Source organism: Leptonychotes weddellii, chromosome 2, assembly GCF_054177405.1.
Source record: "Leptonychotes weddellii isolate Sample4059 chromosome 2, ASM5417740v2, whole genome shotgun sequence".
Lineage (NCBI taxonomy): Eukaryota > Metazoa > Chordata > Mammalia > Carnivora > Phocidae > Leptonychotes > Leptonychotes weddellii.
The window spans coordinates 13,120,518-13,143,809 of record NC_138370.1 but is presented as its reverse complement, the minus strand read 5'-3'; the positions used below and the strand labels follow the sequence as shown (position 1 = coordinate 13,143,809).

At 40.0% G+C, this 23,292-nt stretch overlaps 1 protein-coding gene across 7 annotated transcripts in view; it reads right to left on the bottom strand.

Moving 5' to 3' along the window:
- Positions 1 to 23,292, bottom strand: part of SNX25 (sorting nexin 25) — a 133,855-nt gene that overhangs the window by 50,795 nt on the left and 59,768 nt on the right. For 6 of the 7 annotated variants that reach the window (XR_014141056.1, XM_081807672.1, XM_081807679.1 and 3 more), the window contains one exon: positions 12,397 to 12,467. Coding sequence is in view for 6 of the 7 variants with exons in the window: in XM_081807672.1 (XP_081663798.1) it covers positions 12,397 to 12,467 (71 nt within the window). In the remaining variant the exon portion in view is untranslated. Of the gene's footprint in view, positions 1 to 12,396; positions 12,471 to 15,399; positions 15,496 to 23,292 lie in introns of all 7 variants that reach the window. The other variant, XM_081807689.1, reaches the window with a different exon arrangement.

Sequence of the window (23,292 nt, the reverse complement as noted above, 5' to 3'; positions counted from 1 at the left end):
CGGGTATGTATTTACCTAGGGACTAGTCAACTTTCAAAATGAAAAATGGTGCTCCACTTTTTAACACGAAAACTAACAGCAATTCTCAGTAGTTACTAATCATCACAAATTTCTTCAAAATTATCTGAAAATCACCTCAGAAGTTGCCCAGGAACTAAAATATATATACATTTATCTTACTTTTCAACTTGAGGCCAGTATGTTCTTTTTCAAAAAGAACACCTGGGATTTTCTTACCACATCAAACACCTGAGTTTCAGTATAAAGTGTCACTTCACTTTAGCAGAACGCATACTTGAGGAATAAGCAGAACACGGCGGGAGCTGATGGCGGAAGCTCTCATGTTATAATGGAGAAGAGTACAGAGAGCTGGTAGTCTGACCTGGCCCAGTCTGGTCAGGGATGCTTACAGTACACCTTTTCTTCCTTCCTTTAAATGTCTCAAGTACTCCAACTCCCTGCACTTCCTTTGGTTTAAAGCCCTCCAACATGCCTGCAATACGTTTTTAAAGTAATAATGTCGTATCAACTAAATCCACACAATAGCTAGGAAGAGTCCTGCTCCCAAACAGGAACCATGAGTTGAACAGGTATGAGACATACACTTAGAACACAGATCCAGCCCAATAATTTGTGAGTTTTGAACAAGACTTTCATAACATCTACCCATGTGAATAAGCAGTGTAGTGGGAAGAGACCAGGACAAAAAATCAGGAGACCTGGGTTCAAGTTCAAGTTCAAGATCTATGTGTGACTAGTTCTAGTTACACCAGGTATATTATTTACCATCTCTAGACCTGAACTTCATTTGCATAAATGCAGGTGTTAGAATATATGATGATTAAAGTTTTCTTGGGGTACAGAGGTGGGAGGAGGACTGGCTATAATGTTATAGGACTATAGAGAGAGTAGTGGAAGAGCCCTGAGCCCTTATACCCTCCAGGCAGAGGATGGACAGGGACCAGGGAGCCAGGTGGGATGCTGGAGAAGGGACAGCAGGTGCCAGAGGCTGCAGTACTCACAGCAGGAGGGCTGGGCAGGGAGAAATCCTGGCAAGGGCCCCTGTAGCCATGGGCTGAGGTGTCTTCTAAGTTTAGGTCATTCATAAATTAGGAACTGTTTGTATCAGATTGCTACAATGCTAGAAAATCAGATCATATCAAAGCACAATGAAGGACGCTGAGAAGTCCACTAGAGTCTACAGATTAGCTCCCTTCTTTCAGGCAGGGGCACCTTTAAATGCAAGATCAGACAAAGAAGGTACATATTATCTTTATTAAAGTAACTTCTAATGGAAATCATTATGGTCCTTATCAGCAACTATCTGTGTCCATATACATACGCAGTATTTTCTGAAGGTCTTCTATAGTTCTACTTGATACATGCAGTTCTAAAACGGTTTACTTAAACTCTAAAGAAGATGCACAACGTGACCAAAGCCCATCTATACTATGAGCATATTACTCCCCAGGGTATACTATTAATACTTGGCAGTTTCTAGCAGACTCAAATCAACATCATGTCCTTTATTGTAGTCAGCTGAATAAATGTTACTCTTGAATCACCTTAACTATTCTTCATAACATTTCAGGATTCAGAACAGAAGAACAGAAATGAAGGCTTTAAAAAGGGAGCTGTAATCCTGGACTTATTCCCACCAAGCTGCAGGGACAATTTAGCTTATGTCCTGGTACTACTTAGAATTCCTATACTTAGCCCATGTCTTAGTTCGTTCAGGCACCTACAACCACAGACTGGGCGGCTATAAACAACAGAAATTTGTTTCTCAGTCCTGGACACTGGAAATCCAAGATTAGGGTGCCAGCATGGGCAGGTTCTGGTGACAGCCCTCTTCCAGGATGCAGTTGGCCACCTTTCTGCCACATGGTAGAAGCAGCTAGGGATCTCTCTGGAGCCTCTTTGATAAAAGCACTAGTCCCATCCATGAGGGCTCCACGCTCATGACGTAAGTACCTCCCAAAGCCCTCACCGCCTACTACCATCATGTTTGGGTGTTAGGATTTCAACGTAAGAATTTTGGGAGACACAAACATTCAGACCACAGCAGTCAGCTTATTTCAATAGACTATTACTCAACTAGTCTGGCTGTTCTAATTGTAAATAAAAAGCTAAAGAGTTGGCTACTAAAATACAAACAGTAATACATTAATGGCTCTTCATTATCTACAGCAGTGACTCTGTGTGGTTCCTGGATGAGTAGCATCAGTATTACTGGGGAACCTGTGAGTACTGCAAACTCTTAGGGCCCACTCCAGATCTCCAGAATCAGAACCTTTGGAGTAGGGCCTGGGAATCTGCATTGTAACAAGCCCTCCAGGTGATCCTGATGCACACGATAGTTTGAAAACCACGGCTCTACAGGATTAAGTCCAAACTTCTTAGGATAGCTTACAAGTCCCTCTAGTTTCAGCTCCTGTCTTCCTATTAAGCCTTACTTCTCCATTACATGCCAAGCACCAGCACAGTGTCTCACCTGACATAACTTACACACAGGAGGCCATTCCACAACTGTCTTGTCTGTGGACATGTGGTACCATCTATCCATATCCACCTGATAAGCCCAGAAGGAAATGAGGGCCATTCAATCTTTCCAACTCAATGCTGCTACTCTGAAGAAAAAGTCTTTCTTGACCTCTGTTCCAGGTAGAGCTGACTGCCCCGCACATCCATTCCACTACTAAATCCTGAACATGTAACTCTCACCACATTATCAAATTGTATTATAATTTTGTATGTGTATCTCCCTGTCTCTCTGTTAGACTATGATCTCCTTAAGGTCAGAGACAGTTTTTCTCATTGCACAGCGGTGCCTAACACATAATGGCATTCAAAAAAATGTTTGCTGAATGACTAAAGACCTACTTCTGGTGATTAAGACTTCCTCCAGAGTGCATTATTCTCCACTGATATGAGGGGTCCTAAAAACTCAGGAGTTTTCTTACCTACCCAGAATCAGGGGAAGTGGGGTTGTGATCAGAGAAGAGACATCTGAGATAAATTATAAAGGTAAGTAGGAATTACCTAGACAGAGTGAGATTGGGAGGAGGGTAGCATTCTAAGAAGAATCAAGAAAATGGGCAGGGAATATGAGGCAGGATGAATCAGGGTGAGTTGAGGAAAAAGAAACACTGGTGTGGCTGGAGTACAACGAGAGGGAGTGGAACGGCAAGAGATGAGGCTGAAGACAGAAACGCGGGCCAGAGCAAGCAGGACCTTGTGGGCTGCGTGTCTAAGGACAATGGGAAGACAATGAAGGGTTTTAAGCATGGAGGTAACATGACAGCACCTGCATTTTTTTTTTTAATCATTGTGACTTTATATGAAAAAATGTATTAAACAGGGGCAGGAGTAGATAGAAGGAGACCAATTAAGAAGTTATTACCATAGGTCAAGAGAGACCGGTTGTGGAAGATGGTTGTGTAGAGAAAGAGAACAGAGTTGAGATATACTTAGGAGGTCAATCTGTGTGACAATAATGGAATCGACATAGTACATGATGAAGAAGGAATGAACAGAGATGACTCCTCGTTTGTGACATATGGATGGATGGTGATCCCTGGTCACTGAAACAAGAGTGACCAGTTATGTGGTACTTTAATTTGAACATTTTCATTTGGAGGTCCCTTTATGATATCCAAATAAAAACACTGAGTAAGCAGTAGTAAGTAGAAAAGTAGAGCACAGAAGTTCTGTAGAGAGAAATTTGGAGACTTACCAGCATATAGGTAAGGGAAAGAGAAAACTAGCCAAAGAAAGGGTAGAGGCAGTGCTGCCCAAGAGAACTTCCACGGTGATGGAAATATTCCTTCTGTGCTATCCAATATGGTGGCCACATATGGTTACTGAACAACTGAAATGTGGCTGGTATGATAAAAAAACTGAGTTTTAAATTTGTATTTACTTTTAATTAATTTAAATTTAAATAGCCATAAATAATTAATAGCTCTTATATTGGGCCACGCAGGTATAAAGTAATGAGAGAGTTAGAAACAAATACTAAGAAACTCCAACATTTAAAGGCTGAACAGAGAATAAGCAAGCAGAAGAACAAAGAAGAATGAGACAGAGTGCTAGCCAGGATAGTCAACAATGTCAAATGTACCAAACGGTCAAAGAGGATGAAGACTGGAAAAAGTTCACTGAAATTATCTAGCTGGACTTGGCTAAACTTCCTAAATTCCATGACCAATAAGCAGTTAAGGTTATTAGTGGGGAAAACTCAGGCCTTAGTCAGTACATTTGGCCAGGATGAATGATAAAATAAGGTCAGAGGCAAGAAAATTCTGTGAACAAACTAAATCTTCTGAGACTAATTGTTTCAAATTGTTTAGTGTTTATAAGTTTTCTCTAAGACCTTTTCCCCTAATTATACCTAATAAAATTTTCTTACCCGTAATACATGGAGATGAGTTTGATAATATGATTTTTTTCTAGGACTTATTTTCCCTAGAATCATGTCAGCAATTAAACCATGAAGCTCTGTAAAGATGTCAAAAATCATTTGATACCTTATTTCTTGAAAAGATAAAAATCTCCCCCCCAAAAGCCATTAAAAATCAAATTAAAATTCCTACTTTGTTAAGGAGAGTAATTTGTTCCTCATTTATGATGTACTAATCTAAAGTGATAGTGAGGGGCGCCTGGGTGGCTCAGTCGGTCAAGCGTCTGCCTTCGGCTCAGGTCATGATCCCAGGGTCCTGGGATCGAGCCCGTCAGGCTCCCTGCTCAGTGGGGAGTCTGCTTCTCCCTCTCTCTCTGCCTGCCTCTCTGCCTACTTGTGTTTTCTATCTCTCTGTCAAATAAATAAATTAAATCTTTAAAAAAAAAGTGATTAGTGAATCTAAAACACATGCAGAGTTTTATGTGAATTTGCTGGAGTTTGTTGAAGCCTCAAAAAAGCCTTATTTTGACCCTTCATGAATATACAAAGTAAAATAGTCCCCAGGCCCTCCTCTGTCATCCTGAGTTAGCTGGCTGGTTCCTTAAGGTCTCAGAGAGCGTGCAGTCAAGTAATTTCTCCCAACCTGTTATATGACACGTTTTCCTTAAATGTTCAAGGTATTTTCACAATTGCATAACATTTCTTAGTTGTCAGTGATTTTGACTGAAAAAGACTTGCGGTGCCTGGGTCAAGCAGCCAACTCTTGATTTCAGCTCAGGGTCATGATGGAGCTCTGCGTTCAACTGGGGGGGGGCGGTCCTACTTCAGGATTCTCTCTCCCTCTGCCCTTCCCCCCCACCCTGCTTGCACGCACGCACGCTCTCTCTCCCGAACATCCTCTCTCTCTCTAATAAGTAAATAAATCTTTAAAAAAGGAGAGGGCGCCTGGTGGGTGCAGTCAGTTGGGCATCCAACTCTTGATTTCAGCTCAAGTCATGATCTCAGGGTCGAGAGATGGAGCCCCACATTGGGCTCCGCCCTCAGCATAGAGTCTGCTTGAGATTGTCTCTCCCTCTTCCTATGTCCCTCCTGCTCATGTTCCCTCTGTCTCTCTAAAATAAATAAATAAATCTTAAAAAAAAAAAGAAAAAGACTTGCCAGAAACATCTTTATATGTAAAAACAAAACTATATTTATAGTACATATATATCACTACATTCGTAAATAAAGTTCCCATCTCTAGGTTCAATCCTAAAATATTCTTAGGATCCTCCATCTGTTCATTCTTTTTTAAAACTTCAGTTTCCCACTCACAGAAATAACATGGAAATAAAGAGAAACAGTACTGGAAATGAAAGTGCTTACAACGGGCGCCTGGGTGGCTCAGTTGGTTAAGCGACTGCCTTCGGCTTGGGTCATGATCCCGGAGTCCCGGGATCGAGTTCTGCATTGGGCTCCCTGCTCAGCGGGGAGTCTGCTTCTCCCTCTGACCCTCCCCCTTCTCATGCTCTATCTCATTCTCTCTCTCAAATAAATAAATAAAAAATCTTAAAAAAAAAAAAAAAAAAGAAAGTGCTTACAATCGCACACACAACCTGGTTGCATTGCTACATGGTCACTCAGAGATATAAATGAGCACAGCCTGATTTTCCAGGTTTAAGGAAACCAATGCAGGCCAGCCGGGCTTGTGGCAAGAGAGTAACAGAATGAGGTTTTTCCCTGATTCTTTGCCTGAGGTTTTTCCCTGATTCTTTCCCTATTTTCACTAAAGCACACTATCCCTAAAATTCAAAGATCACTAAAAATAACTCAACAATTATGTTTTGGGGAGCCTTTAATGCTAAAAATTTAACTTTCCTTAATGACTTTAACAGGGAGGAAAATAAACACACAAATTTGTTTGAAAAGATCAGTTTAAGGAATGATACAGTAGCTATCTAGAACCGGTTTTTAAAGTAACCTTTTATTTGCCAGCCACACATTAAAACTCCAAATCTCACAAACAATAACTACTTCCTATAAGATGTTACTGAATATTCAATTAAAAGAAAAAGTAAGGACAATGGGGAATGCTAAATTTGATCTTCCTCTTCTATAAAAAAGTATGTGCACTTATAACAACCTAATTATTTAAAATTATTTAAAATTCCCAGACTGGAATACCTCATTCCCAGACATTGCATCACCTTCCTAGTCAGGAGACTCCAAAAATACTTTAAAAGATTTCATAAATAGGGGCTCCTGGATGGCTCAGTTGGTTGAGCATCTGGCTCCTGGTTTCAGCTTGGGTTATGATCTATGGGTCGTGGGGTCGTGGGATTGAGCCCCAGTTCAGGCTCCATGCTCAGGGTGGAGTTTGCTTGAAACTGTCTCTCCCTCTGCCCCTACCCGCTCTTGCACTCTCTCTCTCAAAATAAATAAAATCTTTAAAAAAAAGATTTCATAAATAATCAACTTTAAATTTTCTATTTCCATTTATATGTGATTGTGCATTATACGGTTTCTCTAACCTTGTTAGGGCTATAATGTCCAGTGGCACTACACTGAAATGTTCTCTTTATTATAAAAATATGAACATAAATAGACTTGAATTATTAACCATGCCATTAACCATAACCTGAATACAATTAGGGATAAAAATTTTAATTATTTATCAAAAATTAATTTTTATAAGATTTAGAAAATCTAGTAACTCATATAACTTATAAAAGTATTGAACACCCTTTTTAAATGGAATTAGTCAATAAAAATATAATGTGAATATTCTATCAAAACATTCTGGTGATACACAGACTAACCTGGGAAGGTAATTATAAAAATCTTTGTTTTGGTCACAGTTACCTCCCCACTATTAAATGCTACGTGTGGCTACATTAAGTGTGAGAGTCTGCTTTGTGAATGAAGCAACACCAAAGCTGGTTCTCCCCACTAAGTTCTCTAGCACACATTCTGTCCTCTGGGCCCACACGAAGTCCCCTGCAAATGGAGATCACTTCTCCCAAACTCTAAGCCTGTAAGGTTGTTTCAAGCTAGTTTTGCATACACAAGAAGCAGAGTCCTAGACTCTGAGAAAGAGATTCTCTGGCTCAAAGCCAAACCAGATAAACCAGAATGATCCAGTTAGAATTTAGAATGAACTGAAAAACAGAAATACATTTGATCAAAAAGCGCTTATAAAATAAGACTTTACTTATTATTCCAGTTCAACTTTACTACACATTTACCTGCCAGAGACCAGCCTAGACACTTGAACATGCTACTTCATTTAGCAGAACTTAATAAATGCTAAAAACTCCTAGAAATTCTTGATTATTTCCTTAGCGTCCAATGTGGCAGCCACACACTTAAATTAGTTTTGCCACGAGCTGAATTTTTAGTCTCTACCTTCTCATTCCTTTTTTTAAACAGCTTTACTGAGATAAAATTCACATACTATAAATTCATCCATTTGCCACATACAATTCAATGGTTTTTAGTATATTCAGTGTTGTGCAACCATCACCATAATCTGAATGTAGAAGAACATTTGCATTCCCCCCAAAAGAAAGCTTGTACCCACTAGCCCTCATACTCAAACTTGTACTCACTTCCCCTGCCAACTCATCTCACTCTCTGCTGATGGCCCCAGGTAACCAATAATCTACTTTCTGTCAGTACAGATCTGCCTATTCTGGGCATTTCATATAAAGGGAATCACACAATATGTGGCCTTTATAACTGGTTTCTTTCACTTATCATAATGTTTTCAAGGTTCATCCATGCTGTAGCATGTATTAATACTTATGTATTTTATGAATCAATTCCTTTTTATTGCTGAATGATATTCCATTGTATGGATATACCACCTTTTGTTCATGGCCATTTTGGTTGTTCCTACTCTCTGGCTATTATGAATAATGCTACTACAAACATTCAAGCACAGGTTTTTTTGTGGATGTATGTTTTCATTTCTCTTAGGTATGTACTTAGGGGTGGAAACTCTAGATCTCATGGTAATTCTATGTTTAACATTTTGGAGAACTGCCAGACTATTTTCCATCTCCTCCAGCAACATACACAAGTTCCAATTACTCCACATCCTTACCAATTTTTTTTTTTACACTCTAGTGAGTGTAACAGGTATCCCATATTAGCTTTAATTTGCTTTTCCCTAGTATGGAATGATGTAGGGCATATTTTCATGTGCTTATTAGCCATTTGTATAGGTTCTTTAGGGAAATGGCTATGCAAATCCTTGGCCCATTTTTCAATTACACTGTCTTTTGATTATTGAGTTGTAGGAGTTCCTTATATATTCTGGATACAATCAGATATATGATTTGCAAATATATTCTCCCATTCTGTGGATTGTCTTTTTTACTTTCTTGTGACACACACAAGTTTTTAACTTCTAATGAAATCCACTTTACCTCCCTCCTCCCCCTGCTATGCTTCCCTTCATTCTTATACAGACCCACACATTTTGCCAGAGTGCGGATTCCATGGAAACTGTCTTTGTTCTGGACATAAAGACACACTGTGGCTGAAATCACCTAATGGTTTCAGCTATCCTACTTTTTGCTGAGATTTTATTTCTTACTTTGAACCCTATTACAGACTTAAAAGAGACTAATTTATTTTTATTGTTTCAAAGATTTATTTATTTACCTTAGAGAGACAAAAAGAAAGGGCAGGGCAGAGGGAGAGAGAAAATCTCAAGCAGACTCCCTGCTCACCGTGGAACCTGACACGGGGCTCAATCTCAGGACCCTGAGATCATGACCTGAGTTGAAATCAAGAGTCAGATGCCCAACCGACTGAGCCACCCAGGTGCCCCAAGGGACTAATTTAGAAAAGCTAACTGCTGGTACCAGAATTAACCCAAAAGAAGAGTAATGCAGCGCATCTTAATGTGATCAGAGAGCTTACTGAAAATAAATGTTTCTAGCATTTTCAGAAAAAAAGTCACTCCAATGCTATCTTGAACATATCAGTTATAATGCTGTGGGTTGAACTGTGTCCCCCAAAAAGATATGTTGGAAGTTCTAAACCTTGGTACCTGTGAATGTGACCTTATTTGGAAATAGGGTCTTTATTTAGCTCGTTTTAATTAAGGTGGGCCTTAATCCAATATGACTGGTATCTTTATAAGAAAAAAGAGACACTGACACAAGGAGAATGCCATGTAATGATAGAGACAGGGACTGGAGTGACATGTGTTCAAGCCAAAGGACTGCTGACAATACCAAGAGCTAAGAAAACGGTGTGGAAGAGATTCTTCCCTAGAGCATTCAGAGAGAGCATGGCCCTGCTGACACCTTGGCTTGGGACTTCTAGCCCCCAGAACTGCGAAAGAATGCATTTTTCTTATTTAAGCCACCCAGTTTGTGGTACTTTGCTATGGCAGCTCTAGGAAACTAATACATATAATAAACTGAATACTTAAGTTATAATCAAAATTCAACTAGATTACATCAAATTAAGAATACATTCTTAGCAGTTAATTTGTCCTTATATACCTACAATGTGCTTACATTCTCATGTTAAATGTTCATGTTAAATACTAAGTACGTAATAAAAGACTAATCTTGACAATTTATCTTTGCAAAAAACAAGAAGACTAAAAAATCCATTTGAGTATTACACTCTGTGGACATGATGATAATCACTGTTAACCAGTGACCTCAGAGAAGTAAACCGGTCTCCTCTATTTTCTGTCCCAAGGCAACATAGCTCCAAGGCCCCAAGTGAGTTCAGCTTGTCTGCCTTTTCCCCAATGCTTGGTAGAGGGAGGCCAGGATACCCGAGAAAGTTGAGAGCAGCTCAAATGGCCAATAGAAGCATGAAAGTATCACTGACAATGTTTAATAACATTGTATGGGCTTTTCTGTGCCCCCCTCCCACCCTCAAATTCATTAAGTCCTAACCTCCAGGGCCTCAGAATGACCGTATTTGGAGACAGGGTCTTTACAGTGGTGATTAAGCGAAAATGGGGCCATTAGTGTGGACCCTCATCCAATAAGACTAGTGTTGCAAGAACAGGAAATTTAGACAAAGACCTGGGCAGAGGGAAGACAATGTGAAGACAGAGGGAGAAAGCCAACTACAAGCCAAGAAGAGATGCTGAAACAGACCCTTCTGTCACAGTCCTCAGGAGGGACCAACCCTGCCGACCCCTTGGACACCTTGATCTCGGACTTGCAGGCTCCAGAACTGTGAGAAAATTGTGAGAAAATAACGTTCTGTTGTCTAAGCACTCGGTCTGTGCTACTTTGTTATAGCAGCCCTAGTAAACAAATACAACACCACAAAATAAGGAAAGGTATCTCTGACTAAACTCAAGTATCAAGGAGGAACAATGAGGAAAGATAATGGTGGCAACTAGAATTCCTTCTCTCGCATCCTCTTAAAACTATCTGTCCGAATGAAGCGAATAAACCTTGGTACCTGTGAATGTGACCTTATTTGGAAATAGGGTCTTTGCAGATGTAGGATCTTCTCTGCAGGAACAGTAGGAAAAAAGGAGAGGAACAGAGCCCACAATCCTGCAGGAATCAATCAGACCACACATGCCTTGCTCAAAAGCCTCCAGAGACTTCCTTCCTCATGCCGACTAAAAGCCACCGTCCCAGCAGTACCAGGAAGGCCCTTTGGAATGGATTGCACCCGTTTTCAGCCACCTAGGCAACTCAGACAAGCCCCGCATGCTTCTGCCTCAGAGTTTTTCACCTGTCCTTCCACAGACACCCTCAGGCCCCCAGGTCTTTGCTCCCAGCTCACCCTATAGGTGAGGTCTTCCCGGATGACCCTATCTGAATGCAAATCTTCCTCCCCCTCCAGCTGGGCCAGCATTCCCTTCTATACACCCCACCTCACAGCTTTGTTTTTCTCCAGGGTACATATCACCATCTAAAATACTGTTTACTTGATTTGCTCATTGTCTGATTGCCTCCCAGTCTCAATTTGGGGCTTGATGAATGCAGAGATTTTGTTTTGTCTGCTACTGTATCATCATCGCCTCGCTGATGTTGAGTAAACATTTTTTGAATGAACAAATTTGTACAATCTTCCCTCCTGGGCAGAGATTAAGAATTAGTGCCTCTTCCTAGTCTGTTCATCTCCTTTTTACCCAGCTCCTATCTCGGTCAGTGACTCAGACACAAGGAATAGTCCCCAGGCCAAGCTTCCTATTGCCTCTGAGCCACTTAGAAACCTGGGAGCACATTTTAAGGCCCTGGCCCAACTCTTCCTTCTTTTAACACTCTGCTCCCTGATGGGACTTGAGTGGGCCTGGAGGTTTTCACGGAAAGGCCGGTCTACAAGGTAGGGTTGCTTGCCTCTCAGCCACAACTCAAGACCTGCACTCTAAACAGTGACATGACCTTCAACTTCATGCATGACGGGGGTATTCTGGCCCCAGGCCAACTATAAGAGAGCTGAGAGCCAGCTTTACACCTTAATTACTCTTACCATGCCTGGGTAAAAATCTCACTTGAAGAGAAACAAATGGGAAAAAAATAGAACTTTTTTTTTTTTTTTTAATGTAGAAAGAGGAAAGAAGCTATTCACAATACAAATCTTAACTAAAGGAAAAGGTTGAGGAAATTATGAAACATCAACTCACTGGAGTCATTTAAATAACTATCAAGATTATGTTTTAAGTTAGAAATATTAATGAATATTAAGATTAAATTTTAATGAGAAAAAACTGTAAAATCATGCTTACTTTAAGAACAGAAGCACTCTATACTCAATGATTTCAGCCTTTGAAAAATTATGACAACAGATGAATAAAGTTTAAAGAAACACAGAAATACAAATAGAGGGTTTTGTTAGCATGAAGTTATATTTACTTTCTCTAATGCTGCTGTTATACTATTATTTTAATAAATTGAAAATATTTAAATATAAGCCAGAAGAATGCTCATACTTGCCAACATTCTGACAAAAGAGAAGACCGGGGTAGACCGAGGACCTTTAGAATGTATAACTGAAGAAAACAAATTGGTTCTTACCCTTGTGCCTCTTCAGCTGGGGAAAGCTGCTAATTGTAGTTGCTTGGATTATTTCTACTACAATTTGATACCTGATATTTAAAAAGAGAGAAAAAGAAAAGATCGAATATTTAGAAAATGCTGTTTTCAGAGATACCATTTAGACTGTATTTTGTACTAATCAAATAAAACACAGGGCTCTCTCTCTCACAAAAATAAATAAATAAAATCTAAAAAAAAAATAGTACCTATTTATCTACTATTTTATATTGCTGTTTTAAAGAGTCAAACTTCCACAAACAGTGCTGTGCACTTAAGAAATGGTATGCCCAGGAAACAAACTGAGGGTTGCTGGAGTGGGGGGTGGGGTGGGAGGGATGGGGTGACTGGGTGATAGACACTGGGGAGGGTATGTGCTCTGGTAAGCGCTGTGAATTGTGCAAGACTGTTGAATCTCAGATCTGTACCTCTGAAACAAATAATGCAATATATGTTAAGAAAAAAAAAAGAAGAAGGAGGAGGTAGCGGGAGGGGAAGAATGAAGCGGGGGAAATCGGAGGGGTAGACGAACCATGAGAGACGATGGACTCTCAAAAACAAACAAGGTTCTAGAGGGGAGGGGGGTGGGAGGATGGGTTAGCCTGGTGGTGGGTATTGAGGAGGGCACATTCTGCATGGAGCACTGGGTGTTATGCACAAACAATGAATCATGGAACACTTCATCTAAAACTAATGATGTAATGTATGGGGATTAACATAAGAATTAAAAAAAAAAAGAAATGGTATGCCCAGTCCTTTCAGGGCCTAACACTTCTCTAAGAAATAACACACCTTAGCCTAAGATAAAATTGTGGTTTTGTCTATAAGAAAGATATGCTACCTTTTTCTCCCCAACTAAATCATGAGCCTCTCGAAGACAGAGATTGTGTCTTGTATTCTTCTACAGAACCTAGCTTGGCACTAAACACATGACAGGCACTCAGTAAATATTAATGAATATTATGGACTGAATGTTTTGTTCCCCCAAAATTCATACATTGAAGCCTAGTCCCCAATGTGATGGTATTTGGAGCTGGGATCTTCGAAGGTGATTAACCCCTAATAGGTGGTGCCCTCACAAATGAGATAAGTGCCTTTATAAAACAGACCCTAGAGGGGCGCCTGGGTGGCTCAGTCAGATAAGCGTCTGCCTTCGGCTCAGGTCAGGATTCCAGGGTTCTGGGATCAAGCCCCACACTGGGCTCCCTGCTCAGCAGGGAGTCAGTCTGCTTCTCCCTCTGCCTCTCCCCCTGGCTTGTGCATGCGTGCGCGCTCTCTCTCTCTTAAATAAATAAGTAAAATCTTAAAAAAAAAAAAAAAAAAAAAAGACCCCAGAGAGCTCTTTCCATTTTATGAGGTTACAGTGAGAAGGAGGCCCTCTATAAACCAGGAAGTGGCCCTCACCAGACACCCAATATCCAACCCCTTGATCTTGGACTTCGCAGCGTCTGGAAGTGTGAGAAATAAATGTCTGTTGTTTAAGCCACCAGCCTGTGGTATTTTTGTTATAGCAGCCCAAACTAAGACAAGAAGCTACATTAATATACAATAACATCTGTAAAACTAAACAGGTACAAGTAATATTCTGAACAATCTGTTCTTTTGATATTCTTGGTGATTCATGCTCTGGAACAAATGAGTCAACAATGGTACTGAAGAAACACATGCTGTTTGAGTGAAGAGTTAAACTTCTTAAATGAATCCATAAAATTATCATGAAATACCAGCTAACATTTACACAGATTCCTCTCATTCAGTACCAGGTATAGATACTTTCTCTCATTTAATCCTCACAATAGCTATTGTAATTATCCCCACATTACAGAGGAAGAAGTTGTTCAGGTGGATTAAGAAATCTATACAAGGTCTCACTGCTTTTAAGTACTAGAGCCAAAATGATAACCTGGGGCTGCTGATTCTAAAGTTCATGCTCTTGACCACTTTCCTGCTGCCCTAAAATTCAATATGGGTTCATGTTTATCTTGTGTCAGGTCCTCCCAAGGACACAAGCATGGCCAACACCAGATCATCTCTGCAGCCTCACTGCCCTCTAGGTCCCTCTTGGGTACCGTTTTCCTGCCAAACCAGACTGCATGCAATACCCCAACACACACTCAGCTCTTTCCTGACCCCCAGCCTTTGCTCTGTTTCTTCTCCCTCTTGCACACAACCTCTCCCACTTATCTGCTGAAATCCTATTTGTTCCTAAATATCAGTTCATAGCATTCTTCTCTCAGGGTTCTCAGATTCCTCTCTTCTACAGGACAGAGTATTTGCTCCTATCCATTTCTTTAGCAATTTGCACTCCACTTCTGATCTTAATATCTTGCTTCCTATTTAGCAATTTATACCCACATGGGTCTCCTATGCTGGACTACTAACACCTTGACAGCAGGGGAATAAATCCAAGGACCCACAACTAATTCATCTTTATGTACACCAAACCCTCCTCACAGTGCCCTGCACATAATAGGTATTTGAAGATGATTACTGAATTTGTAAAATTCACCTTCACTTGATACCAAAAGACGACGTGGGAAATGAGTGACTTTCATTCTCAAAAAAAGCTCACAACATACAGTTGACCACTGAACAACATGGGTTTGAATTATGTGGGTCCACTTATATATGCAGATTTTTTTCGATACAGTACAGTACTATAAATGTATTTTCTCTTCCTTATGATCTTAACATTTTCTTTTCTCTAGCTTATTATAAGAATAAAGTACATAATACATATCACATATAAAACGTGTTGATTGTATATGCTATTGATAAGGCTGCCAATCAACCGTAGGCTATTAGTAATTAAGTGTTAGGGGAGTTAAAATTTATACGCGGACTTCTGACTGCACGAGGGATTAGAATCCCAACCCTACGTTCTTCAATGGTCAACTGTACATCCAAATGCTGGCGGCTATCCTTGCTGGCACAGGGTTCCTAGTCCTCTGGGAGGACTATCTACCCAGCTCTTAGGAATAGTCAGCACTCACTCGGCTTTCTTCATCCAGAGGAGTGCATGGCCTTGCTGGTGCTGAGTTTGGTTCAAGAATCTGGAGGACTGATATTTGCGAACATCCTCTTGATCAGAAGTGCACAAGTATGTGTTTTTCCAAAATGATAATGTAAACTCCAATATTAAGAGGAAGCCACTAACAAGAATTTGGTTCTTTTCCGGCTATGGTGAGATCTTACCTCCAGTATCTCTTATTCCAGGGTCAAGAAAAAGGTCACATGAAGACAGCCATCTCTTGCCCGAGTTATCACCTCACCTCTCTTTAGTTTTGAACACTCAGCTACATTAATAAAGACTCAGGGCAGGTTTGTATTTTTGAAGTCTTCCCACCATCTCAAACTCACCCGAAATGCTACAAAATTAGTCTTCAAAATAATCACCTTAGAAATATATACATTTATTGCCTTTTACTGTCAATTGTTCAGAACTTTGGAATTCTATCAGAATTGACTTCTAAGTTATTTATACACACACACACACGCACACACAAATATTAGTCTCCTCAATTCTCTACACACATCTTACACAATTTTTTTTTTAATTACTATTTTAGAGCTGTCTTGGATGTGCACATGCTGGAATGTCTTAGGAGAGTCAAAAGCTGAATAAACCCTCAGGTGTACAATATGGTAAATGGTTTAAAATAGGTTTTATGCTAAAATTAGCAATTACAGGGGTGCCTGGGTGGCTTAGTCAGTTAGGCATCCCAACTCTTGATTTTGGCTCAGGTCCTGATCTCAGGGTCATGAGATTGAGCACCATGTCCAGCTCTATGCTCAGCGCAGAGTCTGCTTAAGATTTTCCTTCTCCCTCTCCCTCTGCCCCTCCTTACCGCGTGAACGCGCATATGCACGCGCGCACACACACACACACCCCTACACACACACTCCCTCTCTAAAAAATAAATAAAATAAAATTAGCAATAACATAGATTAGAATACCATATACATAAACAGGTTTTTAAAAAATTTAAAAGTTAAAAATAATGTTTTCAAAGTTGCTACAGGCTACTTTGTGCTAGGCTAGGGACAGTGTTTTCATTTAGAGGGACTTCAGTTACAACATTTGAAAAGAAATAAAGCCATGGTGATTTCAGCTGGCTACGCTAAAGCTGTTTCCCAGCTAAGTGTAGCAGAGTAGTCAAGCATGTGAGCTCTGACACCAGGTGGCAGATAATAATTAAATTTAATAATTTAAATAATTAAATTTAATAATTAAATTAATAATAATTAAATTTAATAATTAAAAAATTATTTAAGCTTTCTAAAACTCAAGAGTCCTCATTTGTAAAAAGACTAACCATATTTTTGAATATTATTTCAAAATATTATTTTGAAAATTATTTCAAAAGTAACAGTATTTATGAATATTAAATGAGATAACACCTTTAAAAAAATTTGGAATAGTGCCCAACCCACAGTGAGAGTTTAATAAATATTAACTATTATTTTTGTCCCTTAACACCGCTGTTGGTTGACCCTTTAGATATGCAGTATTTAAGGAGATGCTGTGTGTGCGTGTTTGTAAAATATATATATAAAAATTTTTAAGTAGCCTTACTTTTCTCCTGATTATAAAAGTATCTCAGCCTAATCAATTTAAGGCCACCAAGGTCACTGAAGTCCAACAAAATAAGGTTTACTGACTCATTTCAATAAGCATGAAGAAACATGGGGTGTCTCCCCAAACCAAGGAAAAGATAGCTTCGATGGGATTCTGGGGAAGTATGGAGTGTAGATGAAATTTTAAATGAAGCAGCATGTTGACAGGTTCAAAGCAGAGCTGTGTAAATCATCATTTCACATAGATCCAGGGTCTCACTTTCCTGGAAACTACAAAGTTATAATAAACATGGAATGGTTAGTCCAGAAAACCCCTTATCTGTAGCTCTACTTCTGACTTATATATAAATGAGGGTGCTTCTCTGTGTCAAAGTGACTGAAACCCTCCAGGCAAGAATAGGATGTGTCACTCTTACCGAAATAATTTCAAATGGCAAAATCTAAGATTTTAGAGAGCAAAGTTTCTCAGTGAATAAGAAAGCAGTGGTCATTCAAAGAAGGTTATCATTATGACATTTTACAGCTGCTATGCATACTTGGAAAAAAAATATATCATTTCCTGTTAACTTTGTAGCTGGTTTTAGTATCTGTTATTCCAACCTGATAAATGACTGGGCAGATTTTACTTCCTCAGGCTGAACCCATTTTTACTTTCTCTAAAGTAACATATATTCATTGAAGAAAATGGGAAAATATACAAAGCACGACATTCAAAGTCAATCACACTTAACACTCGGTGAGTGTTTACAGACTTCTCTTCAAACAAATTTTTTTGTTTTCTAAGACTGGATTTATGCTATAAAAGGCCTTAGAGCCTTTTCAATGTATACCATCTTCCATATGATTAAATACTCTGATGCAGTACCACTGTTCAGTGGCACTCCATTGTACAGGTGTGTCGACACCTTTTTTTCACTAAGCCCTAATGGTTAGGCATTCCGTTATTTCAAGCTTTTCTCTATTTTAAATAAAATTGCAGGAAACTTTCTTGGAAAAATCTTTTCACACGTTCATGATTATTTCCTTAAAATAAGTGCTTATGAATAATAACTGTATCAGAAGGAATATCCATTTTGTGACCTGCTTTCCATATTATAAAACTGTGATACAGAAAGGCAATAATTCATGCTCCTCCCAGGGGGACATGAGGTCGTCTGTTTTCCTACATCCTTGCCAACCCTGGGTGTCAAATTTTTAATCTTCGCCAATATTATGAACCAAGGAAAGTCTCTCAGGTTAGTTTTTCTGTCTGAGGAGAACAACAAGGTTCAGAGCTATCTTCCCATGGGGAGTGTTTAATGGTATTAAGCAGGAAGTGCCATTAAGCTGTAGCACCAACTGGGGAAGTATTTTCAGTCAGGACTCAGAGTAGTCAGTCTCTTTCCTCTAATGGGGCTTTTAAACCAGTTTTCCATTTTTCTAGTGTGTAGAAGGCAGCCGATTCCACAGAAAGACTAAGGCATGCTTCCTAAGCTTTTTCCATTCGTGGCACACATGGCAAATGATAATATTTGAACAGAACCGCCATCCCAGGTCCTACCCAGCCACCTGGAGGGCTGAGGAAACCTTGATCCCCACACACCTATACATTACATTTGAGTCACACCAGTTAGAAAGTTCTGGACCAGAGCAGCCTGCGGTATCCCGAACTTACGTAAACACACAGACACAATTCATGCTATGTGTACAGAAAATAACCTGGAAAATACCAAGTATTGTCATGTGTTTGCAATGTGGCTTCTATTTTCTTCATCTGGTTTAGATCTTTAAGTTTTCCTAAAATAACATGTTACCATATATTCCTTTTCTAGTTCCCAGAAGTCTATGGAAATTACATGTTACAAAAGCAAGCTAAGTTATGTCACCACTGGCTAGCTGGTGTCCTTCAGTTAACCTCAAGGAGGCCAAAATTTTTCTCTCTGCTACCTGTACCTCGTTTCTACTAGTGTTTCTCATATCTTTATATCAGCTACTAATATCACCATAAAGTGTTTATTTATAGCCCAAGGTATAGCACACTGACGTTACAGTCCATTCTCAATTCTTGCCTGAGGCATTTTCATTCAGGATGCTTACTGAATATCATCTTTAGTTGCCTAGTTTTATGTTCTGTACTGAAAATGTCCTAACGACTTTCTCCTACACTTTGAAGTTTTTCTGACATAAGAGATTGTGTTGCCTCATCTCATCCATTAACCCTATTCAAGTCAGGATCTGAGAATTCTGTTGCCTTCTGCTCACGGTTATATTTTTAGCTCTTTACTGGGATCCTAGCAGGTCTGTCCTCAGAACTGTGCTGATGCATTATCTCATTTAATTATCACAACAGTCGTATGAAATAGGAACTATTTTCTCCACTTCACAGTTAAAACTGAGGCTTGGAGCATACATGACTTGCCAAGGCCACACCGCCTATAAGAAAGGAAGCCAAGTGCAAGCCAGGTCTGCAAAATCCAAGCCTATCTGACTCGAGCCCATGTCTGTGGGTAGAGTCTACTTTAGATAGCGAGACTGGTCGCTATAGGGTGACTTTTTGTTATTGACCCTCATCTACCTCTAGGAGAACTGCATTTCTGTGTAGTGCAGGGTCGTCAAAAGACAGAGCGTGTGGCCACTACTCAGCAATATGCTGGAGCCAGCTCACAAGGCTTGTGTGGGCTCAGGAGAGCCGGCTGTTACCCTTTCAGGAATTAAAATCTACCATTCTTAAAATGATACAAACCTGCGATTAAACTGTACTTTTTAAAAGGTGAAAGTACTTACAACTCATCATTTCCTAATAACTGGATTGTGCTAGCACCTATGTTCACGGTTACTCACGTCTACTGTGTCAGCATGGCAGAGCCTCTATGTATAGGAGGGTGTGCTGCGACAAATCTCTTCCCAACTTCCCACTCAGTGAGGTCATCCGGGCAGCTTAGTCTTAACACCACAGAAACCAGCAAATGCGACAAGTCAGGGTTTCTTGCCCCAGTTTTTAAAACTGGCTATTTTGCACACCACTTCTATACTCTTCACTACCATTCCTTCAGTGAACCTGGTGAATCATAAAATTCTTCTCTATTGAGTAGAGACCCAGCACCACCACTTTTGCTTGTTTTTTCCAAAAAAAGAGCACTACCCATCCACCCCGCCACCTCCTCTTGATGTTTTGTTCTAAGTATAAGGGGCTTCATCCCCAGCCTCTCTCCAGCTCTCTCTCATCTTCTCCTCTATGCCCTAGAGAAGGAAGAGGTCTTTAAACTGACCACAGAGGAGGAGGAACCGGGCATGTGAAGCACAGCCCTTCTGCTCTCCTCCTCTTCAGAGCATGTGTTCTCTGCCTCCAAGGACAGCCAGCACGTGGACTCCGCACCTGCCAGAAAGATGGGGATCGGGAGGGAGAATCAGGGACAAAGCCAGGTGGGAAAGAATGTCTGATTCTGAGATTCCATTTTAGAGAGTCATTGCTTGCATATATAAACTACATTCTCCATCATCTATCAGTAATAAGAGCAAGATTTTTGGCCTTCATTTGGCTTATTCCTTAGCCCTTAGGTGGTTCAGACCTCAGGCTGGAGAGAGGAGCACTGTTATTTATTGGGCCTCCTCAAACCCCCAAATAAAATGTTGCACTCTAGTGGGCCACAAGTAAGTGATCAGTGTCCACATGAAATCAGATCTACTTGCAATCCTTGGTCTGAGATCGTAACGATAGCAGTAACTAACAATGCGGAATATGCAGATCCTGGGCGGAGTGCTTTATGTAAATGGACTCATGGTCCTCATGGTCATTCATAAAGCAGATACACCTTACCCACCGTGCCAGTGTTGCTCCAATTATAAGCGCATCATGAATTCTTTAATTTCAGAGATCATAAACTTCTTTATCCCAAATATCCCCTTCTTAGATCAAATTTTCCATTGCCATCAATACTTACCTTTCCTCTTAAATGAAGGTATTTTGTTTTCTCCCATATGTTTAACTACCACCTCTGTGCCCTCTGCTATTTCTCAGACACCAACAGAAGGAATTAAATTCTGAAGTCAATGTACTTTTACTTTTTATAAAACTGAAAGATCTTTTTGAACGTTTTCCATAAGCAGCCTTGCATTTTAATGTGGTTTTTTTTTAAACTAAATTTATATTCATTTATTCTTTTCATAAAAATTTGCCAGGCTTCTCTTTGTTTTATACTTCATGATTTCTCATCTCCTTGCCCACCCACGTTAACCTTTCCTTCGCAGTTTATATGTGCTTACTGATTTCTGACATGGTGGAGCAGTTTGTCTGAAGGTATGCTCGATTTCTTTTTCCATGTTCCTCTATAACATAATCCAATTTTACTGCTCATGACTCAAAATCTATCTTCAGAATCACTGTTCAAAGCACCAAACATTCAAATAATTTAAATTCTCCTACACAGAAGCATGCAATTTTAGGAATTTTAATATTTTTAGTGTACTAATCTTCATGTGCAAATGCCCCTGAACTAATTCAGAGGTGAAATCCATCCCCTTAACATCTGAAGAAAAACCATTTAGCAAACAGGGTCCCTCAGTAACCCATTCCACTGCTCCTTATGACCTCTTAAATTAACCTATCCATTATGGCCATTCCCGCTTGCTTTATCGCAGTAAAACAGAAAACAAATCCATCTCAGTACACACTCGATAAAAGGTTTCCTTCATTTCTCCAAGCGAAATAACACTTAATATTTTAATTTTAACCCTTTTATTCATTATTAGCATTTCCTCTCTACTATTTTTAGATTCTCCATATTGCTCTTTAAGTAAGGGGTCAGAAGTAAACAAATCCAGAACTGAAAAAATCTAATAAAGACCGGACTGGCAGCAAACGAAACTGCGGCAGTGACAGGCTGCCCCGATTTTCTCGTCCCTCTGGCAGCCTTTCCCTGTCTCCCTAACAAAGGATGGCACTTCTGGCAGCACTGTTCCCCCACGCAAGGATTAGTGCCTGCAAAGGCTCCTGGACAGTAGAGACTGGCCGCCCCACTTGCAGGAAGTCCCACAGGGAGGGGCCGCGTGCGCTGCTCTTTTCTGCCCACCTGGCTAGCCGGTTACCCGCCTCTACAGGTAGGATTTCAAGTCAGACAGACCTGAGTTCAAATCCCAGCTGTTCCTTATTAGCTAAGTGATCCAGGGCAAGTCACTTTACCTTCCCCAACTACGTAATGAGAATAGTAATACTTAATTCACATAGTTGTTACAACAATCAGATGGTTAAGAATTTCACTGTACCTAATGCATGTTAGATATTCAACAAATGGTAGCTTAAAAACAAAGAAGTTTCCCCTTCTTGGGCATTTGCTTGGCATCTCTTTAACTCTGGCAAATGTCTAGTCCCGGAAAGTAGTACTTGTCCAATGTCTGTGCGGGGAGTAGCGCTATCCCGCCTTGCTCTAACTATACAACAGGAGCACTGTAGCAAAAATGGCAACGTGCCCATTCTGTATCTATGTTTCTTTTTTCCTTAGTAATAGAATCCTCCATTTTTAACTGAACCTAAGGCTTCCCAGAATAATTATATCTGACGGAAAAAATATAAGCAGAAATGTCATGCAGTAGCTTCCAGGTAGTTCTGTAAAAGACAGCCAATGCATGACCTTTGCCACCATCTTTTCTTGCCTTCATTCTGCTTCCTGGAATTAGGATATGATGAATGGCATTCTAGACTACACCCTGAACCACGAGGACTCTGGAATGTTCCTAGGATGGCAGAGCAGTGAGCTGGACGGAGCCTGGGTCCCTGAGGAGCGTAGAGCCCTCCTACCAGTCTTAGACTGCCTGTTCCTGACTTCTTTTATAGAAGAAAGAAAAAACCCTCTGGACTTTGGGAAGTAATCATTATTCTGTGGGTTTTCTAGCCTCCTCATCTAAATCTAATCCTAATGTAAGTATCTCCAATCTTTTCATGGGATTCAAGTAATACTTTTTAATCAGGGGCAATTTTGTCCTCCAGAGGACATCTGGCAATGTCTGGGGGATGTTTTTGGTTGTCACAACTACGGAGGTGGTACTGGCATCCAATGGGTGAGGCTAGTGATGCTAATATTCTACAATAAATAGAACCACCCCCACAACCAAGAATTGTCTGGGCCAAAATGGCATCTTCACCAAGGCTGAGAAACCTTGGGTTAAATACATCTCTCAGGATCACCAGTGATAAAACGCCCTTTATTCATTACAATAAACATGGTAGAAGAATGAGGTGTCTGGATTAATCAATATTCTTCTCAACAGTTACTATCTCTCACAAACAGTGATAAATAGTTTTCAAAGAATTAGAATATAACAACT